The sequence below is a fragment of the Anopheles bellator genome, assembly GCF_943735745.2.
Source record: "Anopheles bellator chromosome X unlocalized genomic scaffold, idAnoBellAS_SP24_06.2 X_unloc_1, whole genome shotgun sequence".
NCBI classification, from domain to species: Eukaryota; Metazoa; Arthropoda; class Insecta; order Diptera; family Culicidae; genus Anopheles; species Anopheles bellator.
In genome coordinates, this window is record NW_026684271.1 from 703288 (window position 1) to 715775 (window position 12488).

The 12488-nt window shown below is 40.4% G+C and overlaps 1 protein-coding gene across 1 annotated transcript in view; it reads right to left on the reverse strand.

Moving 5' to 3' along the window:
- Window positions 1-9744: 9744 nt before the first annotated feature.
- LOC131214107 (homeotic protein ocelliless-like) overlaps window positions 9745-12488 on the reverse strand; it is a 31991-nt gene continuing 29247 nt past the window's right edge. Inside the window, exon 2 of the mRNA XM_058208470.1 lies at window positions 9745-11676. Within this exon, the coding sequence (XP_058064453.1) occupies window positions 10555-11676 (1122 nt within the window). The 3' untranslated portion in view covers window positions 9745-10554. The remainder of the gene's footprint in view (window positions 11677-12488) is intronic.

A 12488-nucleotide genomic window follows, 5' to 3' on the forward strand; every position in this document is an offset into this window, starting at 1 on the left:
ACAGAAAACAATACGCCAATAGCATACCAAATCGGATAACCGACAGACTGTTCCATCAACTGGGAGCATCCTACAAGTGTCAGTTCGATCTCTTAAGATTGAAAAAATGCATTGTGAAATATATTGTTTCCAGATTATTCAACAAGCAAGTACAAACAAGTTCTGGCCACAAATTGGTGCATCACGAGACTTTTCCGTATCAGAAACAACTTAAAAAGGTATGTTAAGTTTGTCTATATGGCCCAGCCAATAGATCAGTCCGAAAGACAAAGCGACCCTTGCTAGGCTGCGGTAGTAGCATAAATTTCTGCATCTTCTACGGAGCCGGGAAATCGTCCAGCCATAAGTACAGGATCTTCTGAAACATGTCAGAATAACATCATTAAGCCGCCCAAAAATAATGTAACTAAACTAATAGAACGCATTCGTTGACCGAATATTTGTCTCAGGAATATATAAATTAACATATTCCCCATAAAGTACAGCAAGACCTTTACCATTGGAGACATGGGCAGAAAAGTACAATTTTTAATAGTGCTACATGTTATAACTGCTTAGGATGTAAACCATAAGCTGGAGCCACACAATGCGTAAAAACTAGCGTAAAATTAATTTGTAATGCCAAATCGTTTACGCTTCGTGTGGCAGAAAAAAATATAAAAACGAAATGTCAAATGTGTTTACTTTCGTGTTTTTGGTCCAACAAAACATAAATAGAAGAGAAATAAATTGATTTCTGAATATTCTTTTCTGTTTTTTTTTCGATTTTGTTGCTATACCAGCAAATAAGAACTTAAATTATCATCTGTTTGTAAGCAAAACGTATGCAAAAAGTAATTACGCTCGGGTTTACTTCTCGGCTGACCCGTAAACATTTTGACAGAAGCGCAGCAGTTTGGCATTAATCTGTAATGCCAAAAACATTACGATACGCATCGTCTGTCCCCGCAGATATGTTACATATACTATATCATTCTATCTGCGGTGCCAGACGGGCCGTAATTCAGACCGTAAAAACGTCAGATCATTTACGCTTCATGTGGCAGGTTTAAGATATAAAACCGAAACATGTTTACATTCGTGTTTTTGGTCCGGGAAACAGAAATCGAAGAGAAACAAATTGATTTCTGAATATAGAAAACTGTATTTTTAGATTTTGTTTCTAGACCAGCAAGAACTTAAGCCCGCCACACAGGGAACGTGACTTTTGGAAAGTAAATCCACTTTATCGGACCTTTCACATCGGTTGCGGACGGGGACGAAAGGCAACAGAAAAGTCTTTCCCCTTCCTTCCGTCGAAAACAATTAGAAACCTTGGGTAGTTAAAAACTAATCGAAGACAACTCAATTGAGATTATATTTGTATCACAAGCATGCAAAACAATTTTAACTTAATTATTACTTGTAATATAAACACAAATTCATCATAGAACTATTTTAATTCTCGCACCAAAAATTCAATGTCTCTTGAACTTCCAAATATAAACACAAATAATCTGTCAAAACACAAGACTTCGACCCACCCACCCAACCACCAAGTATACGAACCTTGGCCAAAGTTTTTAAGCGACACAAAAGGAGCGTTGTCTTTTCATACAGATTCGTCGTCGCCGTACGAAGTTGACGTCGACGCCGGTGTGAAGGGTCCCATAGAATCCCATACAAGACAGCGCGGTTTTGACTTTACGTAACGTGCAAAAATTTTCGCTAAAAAATTTCCACTCGCGGTGTGTTTGGCCCTTTACATTTCACATTCACACTTTTATAGCAGCACTGTTTCCGCAACATGGGAGAACAGTTTGGACATTAGCACCCTATGTCGCTCAGGGGAACGAGGAGTGCACAACAACGCTAACTGAAGAGGAACACCTACCGCTACCCAAGTATTCACAGCGGGAAAACCCCCTTACTCGGATGTAATAGTTTCAAATGTGGTCCGGGCACTACAAGGCATTGCTGCATTCCTGCCCAGGACTATTTTGTCGAGCATTGCAGAGATGTCTGGCGGGTGGAATGCTCCCCGGCTACTGCGTATCCAGCTATGCTGGAGCTGCTATCGAAACCGGGTATGCCTCTTGGTCTTTTTCATACTACAGGCGTGTCTGCTCGTTGGATAGCTTGGACAAAGTTCTGGAACGGGCGATCCTTACATGGTTGTCTGTGTTCACGAAAGACGCCTATGGTAGAGGGAAGGCCTATAGTGTCTCAGACAAACATTATGGCTTCAGGGAGCCCTCTTCCTGAAGCCATGTTACTTCAATTCGTGGGGTGGTCAGCAGGGCGTTCTAAGTTGGGGCAATGAAGCAATGAAAGGTAGGTTGTTAGTCTGCACTTCTACGTGGTCATTACTCTGTAAACCTTGTAAACAGCACCAGCTATTTTTCAAGCCCAATAACGAGGACCTTAATTGCACTAATATGGTCAAACACATATGCGAAAATCATGCCGCATGGGAGGCCATTTGCGGTTACATGGATAACGTTGTGGCACAACTGCCCGCGGGCCCAGTTGTGAACGATTATAGTGCATCTGCCTTGGGCTGAAATTGCACCCTGACATACTGCTGACATAGTTTTGCAAATGAAGTAAACTTAATTTACATGACGCCCAGTTTTATGTACTAATGTGCCTACCATGAGTTTCTTGTGAAAAATATATACGTTAACTAATTGAACTAAAGTTAACTAAACAAACAACCTAATAAAGTAATTTTATTATGTCAGTAATCAGTCAGTTTGTTTTTTTTCATTTATTGCTATACCAAAATATTATAATTTAACACCGCGTGTGGAATAAATGAAATTTCCATTTGTTCGAGCCGCGCGGAACGAAAAACGAGAATGGAAATCGTGAGGATCGGCTTTGCAATTGGACAAAAGGACGATGTCAGCCGTTTTGCAGCCACCGTCGAGACGGTGAACGATGACATGGAATCTGGTATTGTCAGAAGAATATCGTCCATCGAGTGGACGAAGGCCAAATTCGTAAAACGGGTACAAAATCTGCTACTCAAGCTGGATCAGGCTCTGAGACAGGGAAAAGAGAAAGGTTCTTCTGGCAAAGCTCAACGACCTTTGGCACCAGCAGCAATCGCAGCAGCAATCGCAGCAGCGAGCGCTGCAACCGCAACAATGCCCGGTGCCAACCGTGGATGCCAACGCAGGAGCAGCAGAAGCAATGGCTGAAACCAAAGCAACTGCAGCAGCGAAGCCTTACAGCTGACTGAACAAGAAAAACAAAATCGCGATCCTACTGAGTGAACATATGAGGGGACGATGCAGCGCATCAAACGGTAGCTACGAGCAGACAAGCAGCGTATGCTGCAACAACGGCAGCAGCAGCAGCAGCAGCGGCAGCAGGCGGAGGGCCGATGCAACGGCGGCCGAGGAAAGTTAAACATGTAAACCTGTAAAAGAACAATAAGACTGACCACACGAGCTCACGGTTCCCCCCGCGTGCGAAATCCTATGGCCCGAGGCAGCGGGGGGTTCCGCAGCGCCGGCTTGGCCGGAATTGAATAAAAAAAAAAAAAAAGCAGCGGTAGGGATGGAAACAAAAGCCAAGACGGTGTACCTTACCGGATGCCATCGTGCCTGAAAGCCGAAACGAAGAACGACCTGACGTACGTTGACGCGATGCGGCCCTCGACAACTAGGACTTATCCTGTTGAACCACGAACGTCTACCAACCTTCCATTGCAACGCGGTCGACAGGTAGTCAATGGTCGACGTAGCTTTCATCGCACCACTATCGCTGGATCGGGACACTAACAGGTGCTACACTTGGACTTGGCGTCGCCATCACCTACTATGCCGGCAGCCGTTAACGAGCAGCCACCTCGCGTGATAACCCGGCTGTGCCGGAGGAATGTGCACTCACCCGAAGGCCTTCTGCATCCTGTTGCAGACACTCCAATATGCCAGTGTTGAACCGGCGGTGACCGTCATGACGCAGCTCCTACACCTGCGACAGGCGTAGAGCCCGAGCGATTGCGGCAACCAACGTGCCGAGTATATGCAGATAAAGCCCATGCTCAACAGCACCATCTGCGAGAGCAAGCGACACTGTACCCTGTACTGGCAGGGTAGGACAAGCATGAGATGGCTCACGGGCGGACAGTTGGGCTAGGCTGATGGGCTAGCAGAGGCTGATGCTAATCCTAAAACAGGCAAGACCACCGTGGCTAGCGTCGTCGCATAGGGCTCTTTGTAGGCTGAAAATTCTGAAGAAAGTCTACGGACTCATTATGCCTTCAAAGTGCAACGACCGCCTAGTGGATGGTAGCGAGAGTCTACGATACTTCCGTTCAAGCCCGAACCGCCGCGGATCTGCATACTGATGTCGCTTGGCGGGCACGTTCGACTGTGCAAACTGTACCTCGTTTGTTGTCGGGCTTCATCGGAAACAGGTGGAACGGGAGCTGCTGGGCGTACTCGGTAACTACTTCTGCAGGCTCCGAGTGCTGTACGCAACCGACCGAAGGCTGCAGGATCGCAACGTCAAAGCTTACGTTTCGCACGCTTTCATTCTGGGACCAACGCTCTGGAATGTGGAGTTTGACGAGGTCCTGTCATTTACAATTCTATAAGGCTGATGAGGCTTCTATATACAATTACAATTAATGAGGATTTCATCGTGACGGGACATTTGTGGGTGAAGGCAAACTCAGTATGTACGCTTCACATGAAAACGGTGGTGCTGAGAGAAAGGAAGAGGTGTAGGGTAGAGGTGCAGCACACGAGCGTCACCGTACCGTCGTTGGTGGGATGGCGTGCTAGTTGAAGCAGTTCATTTGAGTATGCAACTACATGACCATTCACACAGAGCAACTGACAACGCATGGCCGGCTGCCTTGGCAGCGGCCGGCCGAGCCAACATGGCGCGGCGCTGAACCGGGCGATAAAGTCCGATGGTGCTAAGCGCTCGCCAAGCCAAGCAGACGTCCATCAGTAGGGTTTTTCATGCATCGAGAATAACTATTTCAAACAAAACATCACATGTAAAACAAACTGTTTTTGGTTATGTTTAATCAAGCACATACCTACCCTTACTCATAATAAAACAATTTATCAAACAATTCGCTAGTTGCGATTAGTTTTAGAGTTAGTTCTTAGTTATGTTGTCAACCGTCAATTAAGCTAAGTTATCCGATGACTGATATTTCTAATAATCTAAAAATAAATAATACATTTTACCATAAAACCGGAAGATCATCAAATAAAAAATGTTATTATTTAATTTATTTAATTAATTTCGTTGTTTGGTTTGAATTTGTTGCTAGTTTATTTTGATAACTCCTTCGAAGAACGTCCGTTGGTCCTTGACGAAAAACTTTTCCATGTCATTTACGAAAGCAGTTATGAAAAAATAGTATAGCCATAGTAGAATTCTACTACAATCGTTGCATGTTGTTAAATCATAATCATAACACCCTATCTAATTGGTTTGGCAAAATTGCAGCTGCGAACTTAGCCGACATTTAGTTTCAACAGGATGCCCCTATCTGCCATGCAGCGACAGCCACGTTCGATTGTTTGCGCTGCATCTTCGGACAGCGAATAAACAGCAGAAATGGTGTTGTGAATTGGCCTCCAAGAAGTTGCGATTTGATACCGTTGGACTATTATCTTTGGGTTGCGGTGAAACATAAATGTTATATGAGCAAACCAGCAACTATTGACGGCCTCAAAACTGAAATTCAAATTGCTATTGCCGAGATAGTACCAGATACAATCGAAAATCTACTTAAAATAGGTCCCAACAAAAAACCGTTTTGTAAAAAGTACAACATACTATGCTTTTTCGACATTTAAACGTACATTCTATTAGGTGTTAATTAATTCTTTTCGTTTTTATTCAACATTTGTGACCTAGCTACAGAAACAACACCCAAGACTACCTTATTTAAAGTATTGTCCATCGTTAGCTACTTCCTTCTGCCATCTTTTACGCCTCGACCACACTATGAGTTTTCTCTACAGGTTTTTTGATAAGCTAGCATTCACACTTGAAGTTTTTGCGCGAGATATTCCGTGAGCTCCAGTGAGTGAAATGACAGTTCGTTTGTTTATGCTTTGATTTTTCAATTTCCTTTCCTTCTCCTTCAATGGCCATTTTTGTCAAAATTTGATCCACTGTCGAAAAACTAGCCATATTTTTGGAAAGCAATAAAAATTTGCCGTAATTTGCCGTAAACTGTCAAATTAAAAAAATACCCCCGAAACGAGAAAATATCCCGTAAACAAAAGGCGCTCAAAAGCAACTCAAAGTCACTCACGGAACTCTAGCAAAAGATTCATAGTTTCTTGGCCTGCCATACATTTTATCCAAGTTTCTCATAGTGTGGCGCCCGGGTTAGGTAGTTCTTTGATTCTGTGTCGATGGAACTTCTTATCTTTATCAGCAATCCCCTCATAGGCCCTTTTTCAATACGTTCATAATAAGTGACCCTCTGTGCAGCCAAATCGTTACTCATGTAACGAAACAAATACTATTCCGAAAGAGCAAAATCTGGTGAATGATGCGGGGGGTTAACAGTTCCCATCCGACGTTTACAAGATATGTTTTGACCGGTTTTACGATGTGGGGTCGAGTTTTGTCATTTTGAAAAATCAGCCTATCATGTGTTTTATAACATTCTCGTCGTTTTATGGCCAAAGCATTTCTTCAAATGCATTTATTGTTGTTGATGGGATTGTCCTTCAATAATTTCATTAGGTTTTAAAAGCTCATAGTACACCACACCTTTCATATCCCACCATATGCACATTATAACCGTTGCAAAGTGAAAAATTCGCTTTGGTTGCTATGGACCTGGTTCACCAGGCTGTATCCAGGGCTTTTTGGGTTTAGGATTCTTATAGTAACTCCCTTTTTCATCATCAGTGACGATTCGGTACAAGAATCCCTTTTTTGTGCCGTGCAAGCAGTAATGAAAAAGTACTCCCTGCAAAAACGCTTTATCAGGAACAAAACTTGACATGTTTAAATGCTCAAAACAGGTGTTGTTAACACTTTGAACAAACAATCTATACCGCGTTAGATGCGCAATGACAGTACTTATCAAACACATATTTCATAAAAAATATGTGTTATATTTAGTGAGTAATGCCATCTATTGTGAAACGGAAGGAATTAATTCAAACACCTAATACAAACAATAAAAATAGCCTACCGAAGAAAAACTTGCGACGCACTGGTCACGCACCAGTTAAAAATTAATCGGAAAGATTTTGTGGTTTGTAATTGAGCTTGTTTACCATTAGCGTAACAATCAAAAGGTGCTAGTGTTAAATGAAAGTTCAAAACCTATCCTTTTCTTTTATATAACAAAATACGGGTTTCTCTGTTGTTCATTATATTCTTTGTGGCTGTTTGTGCACGAAAGTATATTTTTAAGTAACAAAACACGGGTTTCTCTGTTGTTCATTATATTTCATATCATTTTTTTCTTTTTCGAGATAATACATTTTTTCAATAATACGTAATAATACTATTTACAACAGTGAGCTGTTCAAAAAGAAATAGATTTTAAGGACAGCATAGTATGGAATGGAAAAAGGCTGATGCGATGCTTTTTACGGATGCTATCCTACGATTTTGTTTTAATTGGTTAAGGATGTAGCGCCATTTTGAATCCATAGTCAGTTTTCTTGGTTTTCGGTTTTTTTTTTCTCACTTGTTGATTTAAGGTCCATTCTGTAGAATCGCATTTCAATCCATAGAAAACAAATTCATGTATTTATTCTTGTTTTATAATGTTTGATTTGTTAGTTTTGCAACTATATTGTTGCCCTTGTTTGTTTGTTTGTTTGTTTTAGATTCTCCATCTTAATTTCATATTTCATCATTGCATTATGCATGCATTGTGTCTATATGATGCTGTCATTACATGTGAATATTTACGAATTCTTCACATTGTACTAACATTTTTACGAGTCATTTCCGTATTCCGCTTAACATCATTGAAATATGGGACAATTGGTTTTCTCAATATGCCTATCATCATTGCTGACGTTATAATTAAAATTACATTACAGCTATTCTCGTTCAATCCTTTCTACATAATCCGTTAAAAAAAATCTTGTTTAAAGTTTAAATTTCTGCCTCAATATAACGTTTTGTATCATTTCGTTTTCGGCCGTTTTCAATTGTCAACTGTCCCAATTTTCTCGTTTTGCTTTGTAGTTCTGTTGCAATCGAGTCTGTTCTGGCTCTTTTCAATAAACAAAAAAATGTTATACATCTAACTATAAAGAAAAAAATATAATCCTAATTATAATCAGGAAGGAATTTTTTGTTTCGTTTTCTAGCGTATTCCCTTCAGAACAGTTGTTTTTACTCGATCACAAAAGTTATTTAACGATAATGCAATTTGAAAGGATTTGCATACGTAATATACAGAACATAGAATCTCCTATCTGGCACAACGCAGGTGCATACCGCACAGATATGATTTTGCAGCTTGAATTACTTGTACTTTTAGAGACGTTCTATGTAAAACGACTTGGGAATGCTCGGTTTCAATTGTTATTCTTCTATATTGCATTGCAGTGCAACATAGACAAGATTTGCATAGTTAGGTCATTTCACTCATCACAACCCTCTAATTATCAACTATCCTCTTCCCTAGACATATACGAGCTCGTTCACGGTTAGCTTAGATTTCTATCAGTATTGTACACAATCCTGCTAACACTGCATAACAAAGAGTAAAAGTAAATAAAAATATGCTCCTTTTTCTACTTTTTGAATTCGATTTACCTGTCCATGAATCCTTTGATATCTTCATCAAGCAATTTACCGCCTCTTTTTTACGAAATTTCTTTTTGCCCTATGCATGGGTTACTTCGTAATAGGTTTTAATAGGGTTCCTAATGATCTGTACATTTTATATATGGACGATTTGGCAGACATACTAAATACATCCACTGAAATGGTTAAGCTTATTCCACGGATATGGATACGAACGAGAAATACAGGGAGGGAGCTGCCATTAGAATGAAGCAGCACAATTTCAGACTCGAGTACATAAAGTATTAACTTTATCACCCTAGCTGATTCCGTCAAACTATGATTCCGCATTTCGAAAGTCAATCGAGAAAAAGTGCTGATATGATCTTGTTTATATTACCTATGCATCAAATTTTCGAAAACGCGCTCAAATTTTCGAATGACTGAGTTCATCTCAATGTTTTATTCACTTTCGATTGCTTGCTTCGGGGTTTAATGTTTTCGTTCAGCATATTCATTGTTCTGTTGTGTAACAAAATACTGCATTCACTTTAAGTACAGCTTAAAGTATATATTCGAATTTAAAAACAAAAACGACAAGCAGATGCAACAAACTGTCATAACTTCTTCGAAAGAGTGAATGCAATTCTAAGCAAAAAAAATCTTGCTGAGTTTTGATATGATATTTAAGGTTTTTTCTGGTGGCTGATAAGGGTTGAAATGAAGAAGATTATTTTACGAGATTTTCACATTCATTAAAATGAGGTGAATGAGGTCCATTATGATATGAGATGGTGAATACTAGGTAATGTAAAAAGTCGATGCGTGTTTTGTCATCGAATAACGTTGATAGACATATTTTGGCCAATGTGGCATTGATTTTACCAATAAAAACTCGTTAAAATTACGACAAGACTACAATTTTTATGAAGAAGGTGTGATAATTTAGCAATCATGCCAAAATATTTTGTCCAAGATAATAAATGTCGCATTTTTAAAAGAATTGGACCATGAAAGGTGTTCTTACTATGAAATGCTTCCGTGTGTATGCAACCACACGGTATCTATTTTTAATTCATGGCGTTGATTGTTTTTCTAACCGTTAGGTGCAGAAGCGATTCATTTGATTTAATTTTGATCATTTTGAAGTCAGTTTTCTATTAGTTTAAGATCTTCTAAACACTGAAAAAACCAATATGACTAATTAATTAAACGTGAAAGCTTTATTAAAACATGGTCAATAAATTCGGTTCAATCATGTGATTATTTGAGATACGTATTAATAATGTGGCTAAATATGGATGTTCAACGTTCAAAATGATTGTCTATCATGGGACCACCTGAACAAAAGATTATTTCTTAAGTTCACTTTTTAAAAGTGAATAGATTGCAAAAAAGAGTGAAGAAAATAATTATAATTTACAAACAAAAGCACAGTTGTTTCCAAACTACATAAATGTTTGAAATTGGGTAAAAAATCCATTATCCGGATTTAGAAATTATGGGTTATAATAACCTTATATATTAAAGCATACACTGTCTATTTACCTTTTCTTCCGATATCGGCAGCAATTTATTGATAGGGAAAAGACCACAAAACAATTTTCTTAAGAGATTTGAAAAAGTGTTTCGCCCAAGAAACTACTTCGATAAAAGTTCTACTTAAAAAAAATACGAAAAGTTTCACACGGTAGATAAAACACGACTAAATTAAAAACGCTCAAAAACCGATTTAGATGAGGTGCTGCAACGGAATTAGCAGCTGAAAGAGCGACAAGTGATATTGAAAATGAGCCCTGTCTTTTGATCAAATTCTTTCGCTTACACCATGTTGACATATTTATCTTGTGGACTTATATAATCGAGTCCATTTGGGCTAAAGGTTTGCGAACCCATTGGACCGGAAAGGGCAGACGTGGAAGTGAGACCGAAGTTAGCAGAAGTGGCGTAGCTTGTGTGGCTCATATTGTAGTTGCCTTGATTCTGATTATTGAAGTAATCCATCTGACTGTAATAAGACGGGGGGTTGTAGTTGTTTGGATACTGCTGGTACTGGTTATGCCAGAAGTTATACGTTTCGTGATTTGGTACGTACGACAACGGATTGTGTGATGTCTGCGGAGTAATCGGTGGCGATGGTGTAGTCATTATGGAAGAATTTGAACCGAGCGGTGTCAAGTTTCCAGCAGCCGATGGTCCGTTAGTGAGCCCAACACTACTTATACCACCGACCACGCCGCTGATCGAACTACCAATTGTGCCACTGCCGATGCCTCCGGAGACGCCTCCTCCTGTCCCGAGAGATTGCCCCAGTCGTGAGTTGATGTTGACGTAAGTGGCCGGAGAATGGTGCGCAAGATTCAACTCGGACTCTTTCAGTAACTCGTAACCAGCCACCGCTGCAACCGCTTTCATAGCTGCTTCGCTACTAGAGGTGGTGCCTCCATGATGAAAGGATGAAGTTTGCTCCTTCTTACAGATCACGTTAATTGGTGGGCTAACGGAGGTCGACGGCGTGATCGGTAGTATTGGTGAGGCATTGCTGTGATTGAGACTGTGCTGAGAGCCGTTATGACTCGCAACGCTCGCGTTTGACTGGCCTACATTATTGGCGGTTGCAACTCCGCCGGTTATATTTCCTGACGGCCCACTAGACTGACAATGATTGTGACTGTGGTTGTTCATCGGTGTGTGCTTTATCGTTGGTTTATTATTAGCGTTCACGATCGAGTTCTTACTATTGCTGTTGTTACTACCTCCGGTGGTGTTCGATGCCGAACTATTGGACGGTCCACCTAGTGAACCGGATGCACTGCTAGACTGTTGACGAACCGACATGCTCGAACTGCTACCGCCGCTAGACGATTTAGTGCTGTTAGCATTTGTTGAAGTCTGGTGCTGCAACTGCTGCCTGCACTTGGCGCGACGATTCTTGAACCATACCTTTTCACAAGAACAGCCAAAAAAATAAGCAAAAAAGACAGCGAATCGATAAAGGTGTGTAGTAGCAACGCATAACAACAGAAATAGTCAAATTATCCTGGTCCAAACATTTAGGAAAAACATTGAAATAGAGCAAACTTCAATCTCTGCCATAGCAATAACGAAACCGAGGCTCAATAACATGCAATGAATATTGTGGTTAACCCTCAAAGCATGTTTAATTTATCCTTAAAAATAAGTCGGCAAAACGAGGGTTGTTCGTTACGGACGAAAGCAATGATTTTGTAATCACTTTTCCATCTTTCGTGGATGGGGTGTAAACGTAATAAAAATGATGCGAATTGAAACAAATCAAAAGATCGCCAAGATAGGGACCGCTGCAGAAGCCAGTGAGGAAACCCAATTCCCAGGGCGGAGCAAATCCTTCAATGTAAGCCCTCTTTAACCCTCAATGTTTGCTGGAGGGTGAAGGGAGGGATTGGAGGGAGGGTTGATAATGGACCCCCTCCCAGGAAATACCATTAGCATGTGCGGTAATTGAAAGCGTACCATCGGTAGCCCGATTTCGAGTTCCAAACTCTACAGGGAGTTACCACAAGCTTCCGTTTTGCTTATTCCATCATTTCTTGGCAAGTCAACAAGCGGAAAAATTAGTTTTCTTTTCGATTTCAAATCCATGTGGATTCTAAGAAATGACCAATCGTTTCCCAATTATATATATATATATATATATATATATACACACTACGTGGAAATAACAGAAAAAAGTACGGTAACAAAAAGGACACCTCGGGCAGCGCTATCTCTTGGTG